Source organism: Mandrillus leucophaeus, unplaced genomic scaffold (genome assembly GCF_000951045.1).
Source record: "Mandrillus leucophaeus isolate KB7577 unplaced genomic scaffold, Mleu.le_1.0 Scaffold284, whole genome shotgun sequence".
Taxonomy (NCBI): Eukaryota; Metazoa; Chordata; class Mammalia; order Primates; family Cercopithecidae; genus Mandrillus; species Mandrillus leucophaeus.
Window position 1 is genome coordinate 1,245,627 of NW_012102965.1, and position 24,073 is coordinate 1,269,699.

The window sequence follows — 24,073 nt, forward strand, 5'->3', positions numbered from 1 at the left end:
AGGTCTTAAAAATTGCATCAAAGTATCATAGAGATTTATAAATCATAAAGGGACAAAAAGAGTTGTGCAATATAACAGCAACAAACACGCAATTCCTTAGCTTTCTACCACATTTCCTTCTTAGTAAATTCCTCTTGCATCTAATATAGTCTACTTTAAGTCCACCACAGTTTACAAAATTACAGTAAGACCCAAAAAGGTACTACAAAAGAGATGACAAAAATCAGAATCATTTATCATGTTCTAAGCTCAAATAATACCCATGTACTGGTAAAGAGATGAATAAAAAAGTAGCCTGTACGTTAAAGAGCTTTTGTGAACAAAATCAAGTATATTCTGGGCTCAGAAATGTAGAAGTCCAAAGGATAAAAGATTAATCCACAGAGGCTTTACAGCTACAGAATCTAAGTATACATATAAACAATATTATCACATTATATTCATTTCTATATAAGAAAAATACAAACAAGTAAATAGCCTCATGAGAAAGATAATATAAGAAAGCCACTGAACTAAGGGTTGAGAAAAGGTACTCACTGATTCCATCTTTTATCTCAGTTTCACAGATAACCTACCATGAATGAAATTCTCCCAGTCCGCTTCTTTACCTAAACATTTTCATCTTCACATCTTTCTTTCCTTTCTTCTTCCAGTGATTGAGACGTTCTATTTGCAAAAGTAAGTCCTTCCCACCAACTCCAAAACCCTTGTTTAAAAGTCTTTGACCACTAAACTTCTCATAAAGAATAATCTGTGCCCTGAGTGGTTAACAAAGTAAAAAGAACTTTTTAAATTTAAAAAAAAAAAAAAAAAAATTCCGGCCGGGCACGGGGGCTTACACCTGTAATCCCAGCACTTTGGGAGGCCGAGGTGGGTGGATTGCTTGAGGTCAGGAGTTCAAGACTACCCTGGCCAAGAGAGCAAAACCTTGTCTCTACTAAAAACACAAAAATTAGCTTGGACATGGTGGCGCACACCTGTAATCCCAGCTACCCGGGAGGCTGAGGCAGGAGAATTGCTTGAAATGGGAGGCAGAGATTGCAGTGAGCCAAGATCACGCCACTGCACTCCAGCCTGGGTGACACAGTGAAACTCTATCTCAAAAAGAAAAAAATAAAGAAAAAAAGAATTATCTATGCCCAGGGTCTTTCCTTTATCACCTTATTATTCTTACTGCTTAAATTCTGGTTCTGTTTTCAATTTGTTTAATTTGCTTTCCCAGAATGTTGAAATATCAAATCCAGTTATATTTACTCAAATCATTTTTTCCTGTGTCTCCATGATTTGACAGAATTATCCAGCTCATCCTTGATTACTTCTGAATTCCTTGATGCCACTGTCTTAATTTTTGGTCTAACAGCTGCATAGCTGTCTCTCATCCTGAATGCTAGAGCCATATTAACCTTTGTATAATTTTTATATATTCTTTTAATCATATTCATTCCTTAGCTAAACTGCTTTCAAGAGCTCTCAATGTCTACCTATAATCTCTTCAGTCTGGAATCCAAAGACAGTGCCCTCAAGTACTTCATGCTCTGGTCAAATTGCACTATTTATTTACAATTTCTTACAAAACATAATTCTACTAGCAAAGGCATTTCCTCTCCTTAAAATACCCTTGCCTTGCTCGTTACTTACCAATGAACTCTTTCCTATCCATCTGATGTGACTGAAAGTTTCCTGAGGCCTCCCCAGAAGCTGAGCAGATGCCAGCATCATGCTTCCTGTACAGCCTGCAGAACCATAAGCCAATTAAACTTCTTTTCTTTATAAATTACCCAGTCTGAAGTATTTCTTTATAGGAGTATAAGAATGGACTAATACAGAAAACTGGTACTGAGGAATGGGCATTGCTATAAAGACATCTGACAATGTGGAAGTGACTGCCCTAGTAGAGAGGTTCTCCATGAGAGCTCCATTCCTTTAGCAGGCTTCTGCCTGAACATCCACGTGTTTCCATACTACCTCTGAAAACTAGGTGAAGCTCCCAAGCCTCGAATCTTGCATTCTGTGTACTGGCAGGCTTAATACCACATAGAGCCACCAAGACTTATGGCTGGCACCCTTGAAGTAGTGGCTCAAGCTGAATCCAGGCCCCTTTGAGGCACAGCTGGAGCTGGGGTGGCTGGGGAGCAGGGAGCAGTATCCAGAGTCTGTGCAGAGCAGCAGGGCCCTGGGCCTGGCCTAGGAAACCATTCAGTCCTTTTAGGCCTCCAGGCCTGTGATGGGAGAAGCTGACACAAGGTTCTCTGAAATGCCTTCTAGGACTTTCCCCCATTGTCTAGCCTATTAGCAGTTGGCTCTTTTGTTTTATTTATGCAGATTTTTGCAGCCTGCTTGAACTCTTACCTGACAATGGGCTTTTCTTTTCTACCACAGTTCTGGCCAGACTGCAAATTTTCCAAATCTTTATGGTTTGGAAACAGTAATGTGGGGAAATGTGGGGTTGGAGTCCCCACACTGAGTCTCCACCAAGGGACTGCAGAGTGGGGCTATGAGAAGAGGGCCACCGTCCTCCAGACCCCAGAATGGTAGATCCACCAAAAGCTTGCACTATGTACTTGAAAAAGCCTCACGCAGTCAATACCAGCCCTTGAGAGCAGCTACAGGGGCTGAACCCTGCACAGCCACAGGGGTGGGGCTACCCAAGGCACTGGGAGCCCGCCTCTTGCATGAGAGTGTCCTGGATGTGGGGCATGGAGTCAAAGGGGATTATTTTGGAGCTTTAAGATTTAATGACTGCCCTGCTGGGTTTCAGACTTGCATGAGTCTGTAGCTCCTTTCTTTTGGCCAATTTCTCCCTTTTGGAATGGGAGTATTTATTCCATGCCTACACCGTGCCCTCCCCCCGCCCCACCATCTTGGAAGTAACTAACTTGTTTTTTATTTTATAGGCTCAAAGGTGGAAGATATTTGGCCTTGTCTCAAATGAGACTTTGGACTTTGAACTTTTGGGTTAATGCTGGAATTAGTTAAGATTTGGGGAAACTGTTGGGAAGGCATGACTCAATTTTGCCATGTGAGAAGGACATGAGATTTGGGAGGGGCCAGGGATGAAATGATATGGTTTGGATCTGTGTCCCCTCCCAAATCTCATGTCGAACTGTAAGCCCCAATTACAATTGAAGGTGGGGCCTGGTAGGAGGCAACTGAATCATGGGGGTGGATTTCCCCTTTGGTGCTGCATCACCATAGTGAGTGACATCTGGTTGTTTACAAGTGTGCAGCACGTCCCCCAGAACCACTTCTCTCCTGCTTTGGCCATGTATGGTGTGCCTGCTTTCCCTTCACCTTCCACCATAACTGAAAGTTTCTTAGCAGATGCCAGCTTCATGCTTCCTGTACGGCCTGCAGAACCATAGGCCAATTAAACTTCTTTTCTTTATAAATTACCTAGTCTCATGTATTTCTTTATAGAAGTGCGAAAATGGACTAATACACTATCCTTTAATGCAGGGGTCCCCAATCTCAGGGCAATAGACCGGTACTGGTCCATAGTCTGTCACAACTAGGCCGCACAGCAGGAGGTGAGCAGTGGGCGAGCCAGCGAAGCTTCATCTGTATTTACAGCCATTCCCCATCGCTCACATTACTGCCTGAGCTCCACTTCCTGTCAACATTAGATTCTCATAGGAAGGTGGACCCTACTGTGAACTAAGCATGTGAGGGATCTAGGTTGCCTGCTCCTTATGAGACTCTAATGCCTGAAGATCTGAGATGATACTAGTGCTGGGTGCTGCTGCAAATACAGATTAACAAGCTCATGGCTCCCATTGATTCTACATTATAGTGAGTTACACAATTATTTCATTACCTATTATAATGTAATAATAATAGAAATAAAGTGCACAATAAATGTAATGTCCTTGAATCATCTCAAAACCATCCCATCTGTCCATGGAAAAACTGTCTTCAACGAAATCAGTCCCTGGTACCAATAAGGTTGGGGACCACTGCATTAAAGACAACTCTTATGTCCTTTCCTTCATGTTGCTTTCCCTCATTTCTCAAGTTAGAACTGAAATCACTTCACTCCTAACTCATATTATAAAAGTTACATGCTTCTCTCATGGGATACCTGTATACCGTATGTCCATCAACACTGTATAAATGAAACAAATAACCTTTATATTAATTTAGAGTGAAATGATATCTCTTTTTCCATCATTATATCCCTTATAGTATCCAGCATATTGCTACATAAGAACACTTAGGAAAGTATGAATGAAAAAATCTGTCTCACTGACAGACTACCTGAGGCTTATAGTTTTTTCCCTTATCTTCCTTTCAGTGAAGTTTTTTTTGTTGTTTTTTTTTTGCTTTGTTTTGTTTTGTTTTTTTGGAGACAGAGTTTTGCTTTCTGTTTCCCAGGCTGGAGTACAACAGCATGATCTCAGCTCACTGCAAACTCCGCCTCCCAGGTTCAAATGATTCTCCTGCCTCAGCCGCCCGAGTAGCTGGGATTACAGGCATGTGCCACCAGGACCAGCTAATTTTGTATTTTTAGTAGAGACGGGGTTTCACCATGTTGGTCAGGCTGGTCTCGAACTCCTGACCTCAGGCGATCCACTCGCCTCGGCCTCCCAAAGTGCTGGGATTACAGACATGAACCACCATGCCGAGCCTCAGTCACGTTTTTGCACATATGACTACCACTAAATTCTAGTCCTAAAAACAACAAAAACTATTTCAAGTTGATAGCAATCCATAAAAGTGAAGTCTGATATTAAGAAATTACCTGTAAAAATTCATAGAAGTGATAATTAAGTATCCAATGAAGAACTAGTATGAGAAGCAAAAACAGAAATCTGTCAACATTATTCATTACATAGGTGTATAAAGTCATAAAAGAAAAAGTGTTAATTCTCTAAAGAGTCTATCTGTGACCAGGTGCAGTATCTCACACCTGTAATCCCAGCACTTTGGGAGACCAGGGCGGGAGGATCACCTGGGGTCAGGAGTTCGAGACCAGCCTGGCCAACATGATGAAAACTCGTCTCTACTAAAAATACGAAAAATTAGCCAGGCATGGTGGCAGGCACCTGTAATCCCAGCCAAAATAGCACCATTGCACTCCAGCCTGGGTGACAAGAGCGGGACATCTCCCAAAAATAAAAAAAAAAAGAGAGTCTATCTGTAAGCAGCTAAGACATACACTTGAATAATGTTATCAAATTCAGACGTGCTGCCTAGGTATGAACTATCAAAATATCATATTTAGGTTAATTAGTATCTTAAGAACAATACTAATTTTTTTTTTAAAAAGTCAAACAGCAGGCCAGGCACGGTGGCTCACACCTGTAATCCCAGCACTCTGGGAGGGCAAGGCAGGAGGATCACTTGCACGTAGCAGTTCCAGACCAAATTTTTTTTTAATTTGCTGGACATGTTAGTACATGCCTGTAGTCCCAGCTACTCAGGAGGCTAAGGCAGGAGGATGGCTTGAGCACAGGAAGTTGAGGATGCTGTGAGCCATGATCATGCCACTGCACCCCAGCTGAGGCAACAGAAAAAAATAAAAATAAAAATAAATGTAAAAGGTAAAACAGTCCAGACATGGTGGCTGATGCCTGTAATCCCAACACTTTGGGAGGCCAAGGCAGGAGGACCACCTGAGGCCAGGAGTTCGAGATCAGCTTGGGGAACATAGTGAGACCTCATCTCTACAAATAAATGAAATAAAAATAAATGAAACAGGAGACTAAGCAAAATGAAAGATAAAACAATCAAAAAAAAATCAGGGAAAAAAGGTAGTAGTGCAATAAAAAATAGAATTTAAGAAAGCTTAAAGGGCATAGGTGTGATTAATGACATTCCTAAATACAACTGAAAATATATGTAGAACTGCATAAATTATGCAATTGTTGCCAAAACGAACAAAACTTCATTTGAGCAAAAGTATATTTAATATCCTACACTTATGCCTAACACCAAAAAAGGTTAAATCAGAAAATATAGTGAGTAGAACACATTACTTTGAAATAAAACAGAGACAATACTTAGTCTATTTCATAGGCATGAGGATAAACCAAAAAGTATTATAATAGGAACTGAAAAATGCAAACCAATAAGAAATCAGTTAAGAGATTCCTTTTAAAAAAAAAAAAAAAAAAACTTATGCCAGGCGCGGTGGCTCAAGCCTGTAATCCCAGCACTTTGGGAGGCCAAGACAGGTGGATCACGAGGTCAGGAGATCGAGACCATCCTGGCTACCACGGTGAAACCCCGTCACTACTAAAAATACAAAAAACTAGCCGGGCAAGGTGGCGGGCGCCTGCAGTCCCAGCTACTCAGGAGGCTGAGGCAGGAGAATGGCGTAAACCCAGGAGGCGGAGCTTGCAGTGAGCTGAGATCCAGCCACTGCACTCCAGCCTGGGCGACAGAGCAAGACTCCGTCTCAAAAAAAAAAAAAAAACTTATTTATTTATTTTTTTAATAGAGACAGTGTCTCACTATGTTGCCCAGGCTGGTCTCAAACTCCTGACCTCAGGTGATCCACCCGCCTCGGCCTCCCAAAGTGCTGGGATTACAGGCATGAGCCACTGCACCCGGTCAAGAGGTTCTTAGACTGAGCATCAAGGAGTTAAATTCTCATGGCAGAGCAGCCTGGGAAACATAGCAAGACCCTGTCTCTACAAAAAATACAAAAATTAGCTGAGCGTGGTGGCAAACACCTGTATTCCCAGCTGCTCAGGAGGCTGAGGCAGGAGGATCACCTGAGCCTGGGGAGGTAAAGGCTGCAGTCACCTGTGATCACACCACTGTACTCCAGACTGGCAACAGAGTAAGACCGTGTCTCAAAAAAAAAAAAATTCCCACGGAAAACTATTCTGTAATTAAATACTGAAATGAGCACTGTATGCAGAAGAGATAATATACCTGAGACTGTTATTCTTAGAGAGTCCTGTTTGCACGGTTGACTCTGGGCTGGCATTTAGGAATTTTTATTTTTGGAGGGTTCCCACCATTCTGTAAGAGTCTTCACTGTGCCAAAACTGTGCAAACAATATAGTTTTGTTGTTGTTGTTGTTTTGTTGCGTTGTTGTTGTTGTTTGAGACAGGGTCTCACTCTGTCGCCCAACCTGCAGTGCAGTGGTGCAATCTCGGCTCACTGCAACTTCCGCCGCCTCCCGGGTTCAAGCGATTCTCCTGCCTCAACCAATCAAATAGCTGGAATTACAGGCATGCAACACCAGGCCCGGCTAATTCTGTATTTTTAGTAGAGATGAGGTTTCACCATGTTGGCCAGGTTGGTCTCAAACTCCTAACTTCAAGTGATCTGCCTGCCTTGGCTTCCCAAAATGCTGGAATTACAGGCGTGAGCCACCACGCCTGGCCTAAACAATATAGACTTGCTGAACCCTTGTTTTCCTTCTGGGAGTCTGGAATTTTAGTTTGTGGAAGGCAGATGGTGCCTATATGACCAATGTACAAAGAAAACCCTGGGCACTAAGTTTTTAACGAGCTTCTCTGGCAGACAACATTTCACATATGTTGTCCCAATTCACCACTGCAAGACTTAAGCACATCATGTGTGACAACATTGGGAAAGGACTCTTAAGAAACTTGTGCCTAATTTCTTCCAGACATTGCAACATGTGCTATTTTTCTTTGTTGATTTTACTTTGTATCCTTTCCCTGTGTGTCCCTGTGTGTGCATATTTTTTTAAAGATGGGTTCTCGCCATGTATGTGTGTGTGCCTCTGTGTGTGTGTATACATACATACAGACAGACAGACAGACAGGCAGACAGATGGATATTTTAAGATGGGTTCTTGCTACGTTGCCCAGGCTGGTCTCGTACTCCTGGGCTCAAGCAATCCTCCTGCCCTAGCTCCCCAAAATGCTGGGATAAGAGGTGTGAGCTACCATGCCTGCCCTCTTTCACTATAATAAATCATAGCCATAAGTACAACTATATGCTGAGTCCTCTGAGTCCTTTCAGCAAATCACAGGCCCTAGGAGTAGCCTTGGGAACCCCCAGTGGACACAGGCAAAATGCATTCTTTACATGAAACCAAACTGGGGTATTAGCATTCACTAGATAGATTTAAGAGTTTTATATAATCTCTCACTCATTTCCTATCTCTACATATGAAATGCAGTAGATATGTACGCGGAAAATTTTAAAATAAGGAAAAAGGCCATTTTAAATACCAGTTTGCTTCTCCTACACGAAATAGTATTTAAAGTCTATGTTAAATCTTTTTTTTGAGACGGAGTCTTGCTCTGTCACCCAGGTTGGAGTGCAGTGGCGCGATCTTGGCTCACTGCAAGCTCTGCCTCCTGGGTTCACGCCATTCTCCTGCCTCAGCCTCCTGAGTAGCTGGGACTACAGGCACCCGCCACCACGCCCAGCTAAGTTTTTGTATTTTTAGTAGAGACAGGGTTTCACCTTGTTAGCCATGATGGTCTCGATCTCCTGACCTCATGATCCACCCGCCTGGGCCTCCCAAGGTGTTGGGATTACAGGCGTGAGCCACCACACCCAGTCTAAATCTACAATCCTTTAACAGAACCCAATAAAGGATCCTGACAGGTACCTATAACAGAAAGAACAGAATTGCTATCCAACTAATCTGGCCCTTCAAAAAGTGTAAGATTAGAAGTAAAATGGTGGCCAGGCGCAGTGGCTCATGCTTGTAATCCCAGCACTTTGGGAGGCTGAGGCAAGTGGATTGTTTGAGGTCAGGAGTTCGAGACCAGCCTGGCCAACATGGTGAAACCCCATCTCTACTACAAATACAAAAATTAGCCAGGTGCGGTGGCACGTGCCTGTAGTCCCAGCTACTCGGTAGGCTGAGGCAGGAAAAGCGCTTGAACCGGGAAGCAGATGTTGCAGGGAGCCCAGACTGTGCCACCGCACTCCAGTCTGGGTATCACAGTGAAACTCCATCTCAAAAAAAAAAGAAAAGAAAAATGTTGATGGGAGACCCTCCCAAAAGCCACAGACAAATGCACATAGCAGACCACACACACAAAGCACACAGATACACACATGTATAGAGTCAGAGTCAGAGAGAAAGTGCCAGACTGGGAGTGAGGGAATCAGAAACAGAGATGCAGATATACCTACAGCCAGAGAGAGATAATCACAGAAGCAGAAAGAAGACCACACAGAAACAAAGACAGCACGTGTTGTTAATGGCTAATTATGAAAAGAAAAATTAAGAAAAAACTTTTAAAATCACAAATTCATTGGCTTAATTCTACCACTAACTTTCGTATACTTTTTGTATTAATAAAGTGAAAAACAAAAGTAATTCAGAAAAATTTATAAAATTTATATCTATCTTTCTCTCTCCCCCGCCCCATTATTATATATAGGAAAAAAGCACTAACTGGCTTAGTTATTTTCAACTTTTGGCCTCTGGAGAATGAATCTGCTTTTTATGTACTGCAGTGGTTGTCACTCTTTCAGCCATGAGTTACCTTCCTGTGACCTTTAGTACACTACCAATCACCTTGGACACTGGCTTCTTTTAACCCCCATTCTAACTGCTCACAAGCAAACTTATTTAAAATGCTATAATAATAAACATTTACTCTAAAAAATACTATAATCATAACACATGTTCTCACACTTTATCATTAATAAACAACATAAAAATGCCTGGGACACACTGGATACAATCAGAAAAAGCAGTTGGTGAATTTTAGTATAACATGAGACCCACTAAATAAGCTTTGTTTCAAACTTATTTGTTCCTTTAAACTATTTTGAAAAGAGCAAATAATCCAACTTTCTTAGCAAATAAACCTTTACAAGGTTTTTGCATTAATAAAAAACTTTTTATCATGCACATAATTTTATATATATTTCTAGTAAAAAAAACTTGACAGGACAGGCGTGGTGGTTCACAACTGTAATCCCAAAACTTTGGGAGGCCGAGGCAGGCGGGTTGCCTGACGTCAGGAGTTTGTAACCAGCCTGGGCAACATGGTGAAACCCTGTCTCTACTAAAATACAAAAAATCAGCCCCGGGTGTGGCGGCGTGCGGCTGTAATCCCAGCTACTCGGGAGGCTGAGACAAGAAAATTCTTGAACCCAGGAAGCAGAGGTTGCAGTGAGCCGAGACCACACCACTGCACAAAAAAAAGACACATTTTTTTTTTTTTTTTTTTTATTAGTTTCACTCTGTCACGCAGGCTGGAGTACAGTGGCACAATCTCGGCTGCAGCCTCTGCCTCCTGGGTTCAAGCAATTCTCCTGCTTCCGCCTCGAGAATAGCTAGGATTACAGACAAGCACCACCACACCCGGCTAATTTTTGTATTTTTAGTAGAGATGGCATTTTACCAGGTTGGCCAAGCTGGTCTCAAACTCCTAGCCTCAAGTGGTCCACCCGCCTTGGCCTCCCAAAGTGCTGGGATTACAGGCGTGAACCACCACGCCCAGCCTACCTGACACAATTTTTAAGAAAAACCTGGAGGAAATGAACTGGTGTGATATACTTAGCATCTATTTTAGATTTTCAAATGCCATCATCCATCAATACCTGTGTATACCATAGCTTGCAACATTATCATTAACAGAAGAAAAAAATTACAAGGATAGAATAAAAGTTGGAGGCCACAAGGAAAAAAGTGGCACACAGTAGTAGATGAAAGTATATTTTCCCTCAGCAAACTAAATGATTTGTTGTTCCAAGTCACCACCAACAAAAGATGCCTTTCCCCACCACCGCCACAGGCTCACTTGGGAAATGGCCCCACACACTAAGCAAATTCTTTCTCGTACATAGTAACAACAGATAACACTCAGTGCTTTCAATGGGACAAGCACTGTTTTCCCAAAGAATTATGTGTTTATTCACTTAATTATCTATATACTACACACTGAGGAGAGGAGATAGTTTGGTTTTGTTTTTTTTGTTTGTTTTTTTTGAGACGGAGTCTCTCTCTGTTGCCCAGGTTGGAGTGCAGTGGCACCATCTCGGCTCACCGCAACCTCTGCCTCCTGGGTTCAAGCAATTTTCATCCCTCAGCCTCCCGAGTTGCTGGGATTACAGGCACCCACCGTAATTTTTTGTATTTTTTTAGTAGAGATGGGGTTTCGCCAAGTTGGCCAGGCTGGTCTTGAACTCTTGACCTCAGGTGATCCACCTGCCTCAGCATCCCAAAATGCTGGGATTACAGGCTTGAGACACTGCGCCCAGCCGGTTTTGTTGCTTTTCAATCACAAGGTTAATCTCTCACACATACTCACAAGAAAGATTTCATAACTATTTACTACTCAGTAGTATCTGTGAGACAGATACTATACTTGGCACTTTCCTCATACTTTCCCTCATTTAATCTTGGTAACACTGTAAGGCAGTAATTAAATTACTACTTACCTCCATTGTGAATACATTTTCCCTAAATTTTTCCATGGACATCCCAGAAGTCACAAATTAATTTTCACATCTATCTCATTCTTCTACATTATTCATCACCAGTTTCAGTTTAACTTGGTTCAAAATATCACCTAAATTTTTGTCTACTTCAAAGTTAATATTGTATATTTCTTTTTTTAAAAAAATCTCAATTTTTAGGCTGTTTTAAATTTTATTTCCATGTGTAATCTCTAGATTCACATAATTCACATTATGTTAGGAATCCAGTATTCAATCAAGAACTTATGAGGCTTTTATAAAGTATTTCTAAAACAGATTCCTTCTCAAGTAACAGAATTTACAGCATGATATTTTCAAATGAATAAGAAAACTACTATCTGATTAAATCAGAAAAAATAGCTATTGGACTAAATCAAGGGTGAAGTTAAGTAAACTTGACTTTTCCTTTTCGTTTTTTTTTGTTTTGTTTTTTGTTTTTTTTTTTGAGACTGTATCTCGCTCTATCACCCAAGCTGGAGTACAGTGGTGTGATCTAAGCTCACTGCAACCTCTGTCTCCCAGGTTCAGGTGATTCTCATGCCTCAGCCTCCCAAGTAGCTGGGATTACAGATGCCCACCACCATGCCTCACTAATTTTTTATTTTTAGTAGAGACGGGATTTCACCATGTCAGCCAGGCTGGTCTGGAACTCCTGACCTCAAGTGATCCACCCACCTTGGCCTCCCAAAGTGCTGGGATTACAGGCATGAGCACCCAGCCTTAAGTAGACTTTTCAAGCATTCATCACTGGCTGCTATACAGAACTAGTGTGGTTATACTCCATTCCTGCCTCAAAGGCTTACAATCTAATTAGACAAAACAGATAGAATACACTGGCAAAAGAAACAGAACAAACGATCATGAGCATTAACTAAGTAGCCATCAACTTAAGCTCTGACATATTTCTTCAAGGTTGAAAGAATATCATGGAAAACAAAGTTCTGATATGTTGATAATAGACAACGAATATCTGAAAACATGACAAAGAATGTAATGAAAATACAGAATCTAATACTCTTTATCTTAAATAATATAAACTACCAGTTATTTTGCTACACATGCAGTGCTGTGGTCTTTTCCCCTCTAAGCAAATATAAAGCCTCATGAACAATTAAATTAAATATGAAGTTAATTAAGGTCAACATGTTCTGATCATCAACTACCAACATGATAGCACTAGTGAATTTGCTAGATAGTGAATTCGCTAGTTGTCTAGCAACCAAATGCCACTGATTCTTACCTTGACATCTGAGTGAATTTAAGACTACCCTTACGTCTATTCTACCATAAATTCTCTCTTTACAAGTTCAGCCTTATTGACAGGAATTGTAGTATACTTATTACCCAACCACCTACCCCCCAAATTCTTCTCTCCACCCTACCCTCATATATAAATAGCAAATGAATGCAACTACAACAGAGAAAAAAAAGAATAAAACAAGGATATTCTTAAACATATAAGAAACATACTGATTCTGATTTAGCTCAGAGTAAAATGTTCCCTCTAAATCCTAGACTATGGTATGGTGATTACAGTCAATTATTTTTAAGATCACTTCCTTCACCATCCCTATCATACTAAAACTTGCTTCGGCAATTTTTGTTGATTTCTTCCTTTTAGATTATCTAAATATAAGTAAGACTAGTAATGCAAACATAGGATTAACTTATTTTAAAATAATTTAAGAAATTAAGTTTAATGAAGCTTAACCTTTACAACTTTTTAATGGCTCACTAAATAAATATACTATAAGACATGTTACCATACAGATTAGAACTCTCCATTGTTACATTTACTTTTCATTTCCTCATCATTGTTTATTCTCCACAAAATTCAGCACCAAGTAACATTTCTTATTTTGTTCACTTAGCCAACAGAGATACTGAACAGCAAAATAAAGTAGAACTAAAATCATTGAATAAAACTTACTTTTCAGCAAAATCTTTACTTCTCCATTCTCTTTCTTGATCTCATTCATTACTTTATGTTTCTTTTTCTCTCTCTCTTTTTCTTTGTCTCTCTCTTTAATTTTGTCCTTGATTTTATCTGGAAGACAAAACGGAAGAAATATTTAAAATGAAAAAATTACAATTTTATTTATCTGCACAAACTATAGGTAAATTTCTGGAATTACAATACACAAAGAAAATCAGAATGAGGAACAAATATGTGTTTTCTTTTTCCTCTCAGGTTTTGGGGAATATTTCTAAATTTCCCTTTTTTACTGAATATGAAACACATATTATCAAAATTTATCATTATACATTTTATTCTAAGTATTCTTCACCTACTTCATGTCAACCAAAATATTAAATTTATTTCATATCACTTAACTAACTTTAGCTGAAGCAAAAGCCACAGTGGAAAAGTGCTAGTGTTGAAATTGAGCATCTATGGATTAGCAACATAAGAGAAAAATTACTTGATCTCAGTTTCCTAATCTGTAAAATAGTAGCTGATACCTTCCTCACATGGTTAATATAAGGATTAAATGAAAAAAGATGTAAAATGACTATGTAGAGCCGAGCACATATAAGACTACATGTTGGTTCCCTTACCCTTGGCTCCTTTTAAAAATAGTATGACTCAATCTGACTATGTGGTGATACTGTGATATTTAAATAAAGGGCATAATAACTCTAGGGATCATTCATTTGCACTCTAAAACTTCGAACAAAATATTTGATATCCTATTAAATTCTTCTTTGTTCAAATGACTTCCTTTGCACCCAGCAAAAGGCAAAATAAGAGAAGGATATAAAGCTTTGCCCTCAAAAATCTTATTATTGATTACAAAACCATGACGGGAATACACACGATGTGAAATATCCCAGAACATAGTAGAGATTATAGAGTATATACACATACTGCATAATCCCTTAAAAATCACTCCTTACGGCCAGGCGTGGTGGCTCAAGCCTATAATCCCAGCACTTTGGGAGGCCGAGACAGGCGGATCACGAGGTCAGGAGATCAAGACCATCCTGGCTAACACGGTGAAACCCCGTCTCTACTAAAAAATACAAAAAACTAGCCGGGCGAGGTGGCGGGCGCCTGTAGTCCCAGTTACTTGGGAGGCTGAGGCAGGAGAATGGCGTAAACCCGGGAGGCGGAGCTTGCAGTGAGCTGAGATCCAGCCACTGAACTCCAACCCGGGCGACAGAGCGAGACTCCGTCTCAAAAAAAAAAAAAAAAATTCACTCCTTACTTTCCTTTCTATAAATACTACCATAACCCAAGTCCTAATCATGTAATGATTACATTACTGTCTATATAAGCACTGTCCTGATCTGGACAGTAATCTAAATCTGAATCGAAAAACAATTTTATTAATTTTAGTAATGTATTTTGCTTAACCCAACAGGTCCAAAACATTATAATTTCAACACCGAACTGATATTTTTAAATTATGAGATATTTTACATTTTTTCTTAAGATTTCAAAATCTAACGTATATTTTACATTTATGACACATCTCAATTTGAAACTAGTTCCACTTTAAGTGCTGAAGAGTCACATAAAACTAGTGGCTACCACACTGAATAGCACAGGTCTACACTACTTAAATAAATTTTCAAAAAATTAAATCCATGTGATTAATAAACATTTTTAAACTTCACTCATTAATATACAAATTAAGACATTATTTTCACCTATAAAACTGACAACTTTTTTTTTTTTTTTTTTAATTGATAACACTCCAAGCATATGAGAGTACAGCAAACAGGAATTCACTGACTCAACAAATACGTAGTCTGAGTATAAGAAAAAGGTTAGGGATACAGGGGTGAATAAACTAGATAAACTCCCTATCTGTCCACATATAACTTAACTTCTGGAATAGATTAAAGTGTTTCCACACTTCTGATTGGTTTGTTACTCTTACTTTCTGATGTCAAAGTCCTTGAAATCCTGTCATAGGCTGCTGTCTAGCTATAAAATGTTACTCCAGGTCAGGTACAGTGGCTGACGTCTATAATCCCAGCACTTTGGGAAGCCAAGGTGGGCGGATCACCCGAGGTCAGGAGTTCAAGACAAGACTGCCCAACGTGACAAAACCCCGTCTCTACTAAAAATATAAAAATTAGCCATGCGTGATGGTGCATGCCTATAATCCCAGCTACTTAGGAGCCTGAAGCAGGAGAATCGCTTGAACCAGGGAGGCGGAGGTTGCAGTGAGCCAAGATCGCGCCACTGCACTCCAGCCTGGGTGGCAGAGTGAGACTCTATATCGGGGGGAAAAAAAAGTTACTCCAAGTATCTGGAGCTTAGACACATTATATTAGATAATATTTCCTAAGTAAACTTTTAACAAGATGAACTATTTATATATCACTTAAAATTACAACTGAAAAAAGTCACCTAAAATGTCTCCACATTTCTTTTTCTAATCATTTATGTTAATCTTATCAACTTAGAAGTAGTATTTTAATAACTATTAAACTTTATTAAAGTATAATATTAATGTAATAAAATGGAGATACTTGTGAAACAGCAACACAGAATCCTTCTGTGTTCCCTTCCAGTCTTTACATAACACCCCTAAAGGTACTCACGATCCTGACTTGTAATCATACAGGTTAAAATAACTATGAACTTTTTTTTTATTTTTTTGAGACAAAGTCTCGCTCTGCAGCCTAGGCTGGACTGCAGTGGCACGATCTGAGCTTACTGCAACCTCCACCTCCCAGGTTCAAGCAATTCTCCTGCCTCAGGCACCAAGTAACTGGGATTGCAGGCGCACACCACCGTGCTTGACTAATTTTTGTATTTTTAGTGGAGAGGCGGTTTCGCCATGTTGGCCAGGCTGGTCTCGAACTCCTAACCTCAAGTGATCTGCATGCCTCGGCATCCCAAAACGCTGGGATTACAAGCGTGAGACACCACACGTAGCCAACAACTAACTGTAAACTTTCAATAGCATACATTCACAATATAAGCCTACCACAATCATAAGACATAAATATTTTTCAGAATGAAATCAAACTAGCTTCTAGGGAAATTGTACTAGCTTCTAGCGAAATTGTAGCTTCTAGGGAAACTATTGTACACTATGACTCAATGACTCAATTATTTTTAAACTTTAGAAAGATACATACATTCCAAAAAGAAACTGAAAGATAACCCAAATTATTAAAAGCCATTATTTAAAATTATTTAATTACCCCATCTCTACTAAATTATAATTAATTATTTAATTAATTATTTAATTACCCCATCTCTACTAAAAATATAAAAAATTAGCTGGGTATGGTGGTGGGTGCCTTTAATCCCAGCTACTTGGGAGCCTGACGCAGGAGAATCGCTGGAACCCAGGTGGCAGAGGTTGCAGTGAGCCAAGATGGTGCCACTGCACTCCAGCCTGGGCAACAGAGTGAGACTCCATTTCAAAAAAAATGAAAAAGAAAAAGCCACTTCTAGATCTTTACATACAGAAGTGATTATGATGGAAAACAGTGCCCTGGCAACACTGTTTACTACAATACATTACTCCTAACAAGACTAGAATTCTTATTCAGTTTTTATTCATTTCTTTCTGTGACCAAGAATTTGTATGGTTTTATCCTTCACAGACTAATCTCAGACTTGGGAAACATTCGTAACTGACCTTATCATCATAATTCTCAGAATAAAAGTAAGAACTCTGCCACCATAAAAGCAAGAAACTATCTGTTTGAAAAGTCAAACTAAATATAAGGGTTACACATTTTATTTAAAAATAAAAAGAGGAATCATGACAATGTCTTACGGGCGAAAGAATACACAAACAGATCAATGGAATAAAACAGCGAGTCCAGAAATACATCCACTTAAATACAAGCAATTTATCTTTGACAAAGGAGCAAAGGCTATATAATGGAGATATAATGAAGATAAAAGTCTTTTCAACAAACAGTACTGGAACAACTGGGAGAGGTGGTATGTGCTAGAAAATAACACAGAAGAAAACCTAGATGACCAGGGATTCTGGGTTTTTAGATTCAGCACCAAAGGCACAATAGATTAAAAAAAGAATTGATAAGCTGGATTTCATTAAAATTAAAATTTTCTGTTCTGCAAAAGACACAGTCAAGAGACTAAAAAGAAGCCACAGACTATAAGAAAATACTTGGTAAAGATGAATCTGATAAAGGGTTATTATCCAAAAAAAGATAACTCTTAAAACTCAATAATAAGAAAACAAACTATTAAAAATGGACCAGGCCGGGCACAGTAGCTCAAGCCTGTAATACCAGCACTTTGGAAGGCTGAGGCAGGCGGATTGCTAGAGCCCAGGAGTTTAAGACCAGCTTGGGCAACATGATGAAACCCCGTCTCTACTAAAAGTACAAAAATTAACTGGGCGCGGTGATGCGTGCCTGTAGCCCCAGCTACTCGGGAGGCTGAGGTGGGAGGTTTAGGTGAGAGGGTGAGGTGGTAGGATCACTTGAGTCCAGGAGGCAGAGGTTGCAGGGAGCCAAGATCGTGCCACTGCACTCAAGCCTGGATGAACAAGTGAGACCCTGTCTCAAAAAAAAAAAAAAAAAAAGACCAAAGACCTTAACAGACACCTCGCCAAAGAAGATATACAGATAGCAAATAAGCATATGACAAGATGTGCCACACCTCATGTCATCAGGAAAACACAAATAAAAACAACGAGATACCACTACACACCTATTAGAATGACCAAAATCCAGAATATTGACAACACCAAATGCTGGCAAAAATACAGAGCAACAGGAACTCTCATCTGCTGCTGGTGGGAATGTAAAATGGTACAGCCACTCTGGAAGGCTGTTTAGCAGTTTATTACAAAACTAAATATATTCTTATCATATGTTCCAGCAATCACAGGCTTTGGTATTTATCTAAAGGAGCTGAAAACTTATGTCTACACAAAAATCTGTACCACAATATTTACAGCAGGTTTACTCATAATTGGCAAAACTTGGGAGCAACCATAATGTCCTTTAGGTAGCACATTCAGACAATGGAATATTCTTCAGCACTAAAAAGAAGTAAGCTATCAAGCCATGCAAAGACATGGAGGAAATGTAAATACATACTAAGTAAAAGAAGCGGTGTGAAAAGGCTACATAATGTATGCTTCTAACCATACGACATTCTGGAAAAGGCAAAACTATGGAGACTTTAAATAAAAAGATCAGTGGTTGCCAGGGTATAGAGGGGAGGAGGGATGAATATAGGCAGAACACAGAGGATTTTTAGGACATTTAAAATATTCCGTACTTTATTATGGTGGATACATGTCATTACACGTTTGTCCAAACCCATGAAAATTTATACCACCAAGAGTGACTCCTAATGTACACGATAGACTTTGGGTGGTAATGATGTGTTAATGTAGGGTTCATCAGTTGTAACAAATGTACCACTCTGGTAGGGGATGTTAATAATGGGGAAGGCCGAGGCAGGCAGATCACGAGGTCAGGAGATCGAGACCATCCTGGCTAACACGTCGAAACCCGGTCTCTACTAAAAATACAAAAAATTAGCCAGGCATGGTGGTGGGTGCCTGTAGTCCCAGCTACTTGGGAGGCTGAGGCAGGAGAATGGCATGAATCCGGGAGGCGGAGCTTGCAGTGATCCGAGATCGTGCCACTGCACTCCAGCCCGGGCGACAGAGCAAGACTCCGTATCAAAAAAATAAATAAATAAATAAAAAATAATGGGGAAGGCTATGCATGTGTTGGGGGAGAGGGTATATGAGAAGTCTGTACCTTCTGCTCAATTTTGCTATGAACCTAAAGCTGCTCTAAACATGAGGTCAACTTTTTAAGGCATAAATAAGTAAATACAAGGGGAGTGGGGGGAACAGATGCAAACAGACCTATGATATAGTTTAAACCCAAACGGCCAAAGGAATCTAAGAATGGAAGAAAGAAGAAGGAACACATGACTAAGTTACTATCAACCCAGAACAAAAAGGAAATTATATATGTGGAAAAATGAACATGGGTTAAACACATACCTTTTAAACACATATAAAGTATGTGTTTAGCCCACACATAAAGGTTAAGATATAAAAAGAAACTCATTAAAATAATTTTGTTTGTTTTTTTGAGACAGGGTCTTCCTCTGTCACACGGGCTGGAGTGCAGTGGCATGACCACAGCTCACTGCAGCCTTGACTTCCCAGGCTCAAGCGATCCTCCTACCTAAGCCCCTCAAGTAGCTGGGACAACAGGTGCACGCCATCACACCCAGCTAATTTTTTAATTTTTTTGTAGAGACAGGGTCTCACTGTGTTGCCCAGGCTGGTCTCAAACTCCTGTGCTCAAGCTCTCCACCTACCTCAGACTCCCAAAGTGCTGAGATTATAGCAGTGAGCCACTGTGCCCAGCCTAAAATAATTTTAAACAAAACATAAATGGGATCTTCAGAAATACGGTGAACTTACGATTTAGCAGTATAAGCCATATACGCTTCAGTGTAATATGTATCTCATTCACCCAATACACTTCTATTAGGCATGTATGGATTTAGGAAATAAAGACGAATAATAATACTGCACTAAGAATCTTACAGTCAACAAATGCCAGTTGATTCTTATTGTAACTACCACTTTGGAACATCAGTTATTAGCAACAAAATAATCTCATCTGGTTTCAATAAAATTCACTAGTCTCTATTATTATTAAAGTCGTGAGGGCTCCCAAGGTGTCAGTAGTGGACACTGCCTTCACTTCTGTTCTGACCTTGCAGCTATAGGGTCCCCAGAAACCTTGAAGAAATCCCTGTTTATCACCTCCTTCCAACTGCAGCCATACAGACCTCAAAATTAGGGCAGAAAATCAGATTAAAGAAAGCTAGTAACTCTTACATGGAATGAATAAAAAGAATTCCACACACAAAAACACCACAATGGAAGCTGCAGACAGAGAGAAGACTATAAAAGAAGTGAAAGGAAAAAGCAGACCACATTTAAAACAGCAAAGGCCTACTGACTTCTCAACAGCCACAAGCCAGCAGAATATTTTCAATATGCTAAAAAAAAAAAAAACTAAGTGGCACTATCAAAATGGCAGAGCAGAAGCCATCTGGCTTCACTCTTCCCCAAAGAAAACCAAAAGCAAATATCCAGGATCAAGACTATCGCTAGCAATATCCCAGAACTCAAACCTGAGGTGCAGATGATCCCCAGGGCCACAGGGAAATTTAAAACTCCAAATAGATGGTAAGAGAAACCAACTTCTGTGATTCCCCTCCCCAGACCTGCAAGGCACCCCATGGAAAAATCCCCCAAGACTCAAAGTTTTACATTAGAAAACGTAAGAATGAGGCAGACAGCCAGCTTCTTTACCATCTAGGGTTCTCCTGCAGGAAAACCATTCCTGCCTTAATCCACAAGAAGCATTGCAAGTGCCTGTAGGGAGAAAAAGCCCTGATGGCAGCTGGAGACAGTCCAGGAAACTCTGCAGTTTATCTCAGGCAAAAAATTAGGCCAAATCAGGGTGGCTGTTGAGCAGCACCATACCACAGGAGGCAAGCTCCATGGGTCTTCTGGGCATGAACCTGCAGCCAGCCCTCCCACACAGCGGGAGTATCCTTTGTAGAATCAACTCCTGCCCCCTGCCAGCCGCGCCTCCACCCCGTCATTGGGGATAGGCAGTGCTCTGAACACTTGCCCCAAATAGGCGAACTTGGGCTTACTGCGACATCTAGTGCTGAAAAGGAGGCAGCAATATGGAATTAAGGGGATTCGACAGGCAACCGCACAAAACCACTAAGCCAATAAACTCTGTAAGGACCAAAACAAGCCAGATGCCAGACACTGAAGACCAGAATACATAAATAATCCTTCAATGCAAAGCCACAGACATAAGACCACAAGACACAACAGCAAACAGGCAGACATCACCTCCCCAAAGCAAGGAGCCAGTGACCAATCCTAACAAAACAGCGACATGTGAGCTCTCAGATCAAAACTTCAAAATAGCAGTTTCAAGGAAACTCAGACAACTCCAAGATAACATAGATAAGCAATTTAGGAATTTATCAGAGAAATTTAACAAAGATATTGAAATAATGAAAAAAAAAAAGAAATCCTGGAACTGGGAAATGCATTTGCTGCAATGAAAAATGCACTACAGGCTCTCAACAGTAGAAAGAATAAAGCAGAAGAAAGAATCAGTGAACTTAAAGACTAATTATTTGAAAATACACAGAAGAGAAAAAAGAATAAAAAGGAGCAAAGCATGACTACAAGATATAGCGAATAACCTCAAAACAAACATAAGAGTAGTTTCAAGGAGTGGAGAAAGAAGGGGCAGTAAACTTGTTTTAAAAAATAATCCTTTTCAATTGTGTTTGCAGCCACCGCCACACCACTGTCTCTCTCTAAGGCCGGCACCACCTCTAGCTCACTGAGCTCCAGCCTAAGGAGAAGGTGGGTAAGTAAGGAGGCCTCTATACCATAGTTCCTACAAAGCTGACTGCCCGCATATTGACCAGTGTGGTAAAGCAGCCAGGAGGTCGCTCACAAGAGTGTGCCCTCTACTAGAAGGGTAAAGACACATCATCATCACAGGCCTGGTATTACGTGAAATTACACATTACCAGAAGTCCACCGAACAACTGATTCACAAACTTCCCTTCCGGCGTCTAGTGCAACAGATTGCTCAGGGCTTTAAAACACATCTGCGCTTCCAGAGCACAGTTATTGGTGCTTTGCAGGAGGCAAGTGAGGCTTAACTGGTTGGCCTTTTTTGAAGACACCTACCTGTGTGCTATCCATGCAAAACATGTAACAATTATGCCAAAAGGGACAGGCGCGGTGGCTCACGCCTGTAATCCCAGCACTTTGGTAGGCCAAGGCGGGCAGATCATCTGAGGTCAGGAGTTCGAGACCAGCCTGGTGAACATGGTGAAACCCCGTTTCTCTAAAAATACAAAAAATTAGCCAGGCGTAGTGGCACGTGCCTGTAATCCCAGCTACTCAGGAGGCTGAGGCAGGAGAATCGCTGGAAGGTGGAGGTTACAGTGAGCTGCGATCACGCCACCGCACTGCAGCGTGGGCAACAAGAGCAAAACTCCATCTCAAAAGAAAGAAAAAAAACCCAATTATGCCAAAAGACATCCAGCTAGCACACCACTAATACGTGGATGTATTATCCTTTTTCACACTGCTATAAAGAACTACCTGAGATAGAAAAAAAGTTTAATTGACTCACAGTTATGCATGGCTTGAAAGGCCTCAGGAAACCCACTATCGTGGCAGCACGATAGTGCTGGAGAAGCAAGCACTTTCTTCACAAGATGGTAGGAGAGACAGAGTGAGGGGGGAACTGCCAGACACTTTTAAACCAGCAAATCTCGTGAGAACTCACTCACTATCACAAGAACAGCATGGGGGAAAACTGCTGCCATGATCCAATCACCTCCCACCAGGTCCCTCCCTCAACAGGTGTGGATTACAATTCAAGATGAGATTTGTGTGGGGATACAGAGCCAAACCATATTGGTGGGGAATATGCTCAAGAATTCAGTATGATGGCAAACATTTCATTCTCCCAAAAGAAAAAAATTATCTTCTTCCCATTACTGGTAGTTCTGAACGTTAGATTTTTTTCCCCACCATGGGGTCAAAAGGTGCCTAAGTATGTGATTGTGAATGGAAAAACAGGTGACAGAAATCAGGTAATGGCAGTTTTTCCATGTTCATTTGTGTGTGAATTTTTAATATAAATGCAGGGATGTAAAGCATTAATGCACGTCAAAATGTTTCAGTGAACGAGTTTCAGCAGTTCAACTTTATAATTATAAAGAAACCTGTTAAATTTTTTCTGAAAAAAATAAATAAAACATAATCCCAGAAAACCTTCCAAACCTGGAGAAAGATACGTGTCCAGACACAGGAAGGTCAGAGAACACCAAACATATTCCACCAAAATAAGACTACCCCAAGGCATGTCAAATTATCAGAGAAAAAGGACAAAGATAGGATTTTACAAAGCAGTAAGTGAAAAGAAGCAAGTATCATATAAAGAGCTCCGATTAGCCTGACAATAAACCTCTCAACAACTATACATGGAGGAAGTAGGACAACATATTCAGAAGCTCTTCAATCTGAAACAAAGGGGTGCTAACATACAAAAAAAAATTGAAGGTACAAAACTCATGGGTAAAAGTACACAAATTCAGAATACCCTAACACTGTAACTGTGGTGTATAATCCACTCATATTTTCGGCATCAAGTATAATAGGTAAATGGGCAGGGAGCATGCAGAAGCTTACGCCTGTAATCTCACACTTGGGAAGGTCGAAATGGGCAGACTGCTTGAGATCAGGAGTTCCAGACCATCCTGGCCAACAAGGTGAAACCCCATTTTTACTAAAAATACAAAAACTAGCCAGGCACAGTGACGTGTGCCTGTAATCCCAGCTACTTGGGAGGCTGAGGCAGGAGAATCGCTTGAACCCAGGAGACCGAGGTTGCAGAGCAGAGATCGCACCACTGCACTCCAGCCCGGGCAACAGAGTGGGTGAGACTCCATCTCAAAAAAAAAAAAAAAGATAAATCTATCAGAAATAACCATGGCAACCTGTTAAGAGATGGTAAATATGAAAAGATCAACATTAAGAGAAGAAAAGTCAAAATGTGATGGAAATTGACTTAAAGAGGTTTTGTTTGTTTGTTTAGGTTTTTCCTTGGTTTCTTTCTGATCAAAGTTAGTTGACATCTGTTTAA

The 24,073-nt window shown here is 40.4% G+C and overlaps 1 protein-coding gene across 1 annotated transcript in view; it reads right to left on the bottom strand.

Annotated features, from left to right (window-relative positions):
* RSBN1L (round spermatid basic protein 1-like) overlaps positions 1-24,073 on the bottom strand; it is a 114,136-nt gene that overhangs the window by 34,238 nt on the left and 55,825 nt on the right. The window contains exon 2 of the mRNA XM_011985454.1: positions 13,308-13,424. Within this exon, the coding sequence (XP_011840844.1) occupies positions 13,308-13,424 (117 nt within the window). The remainder of the gene's footprint in view (positions 1-13,307; positions 13,425-24,073) is intronic.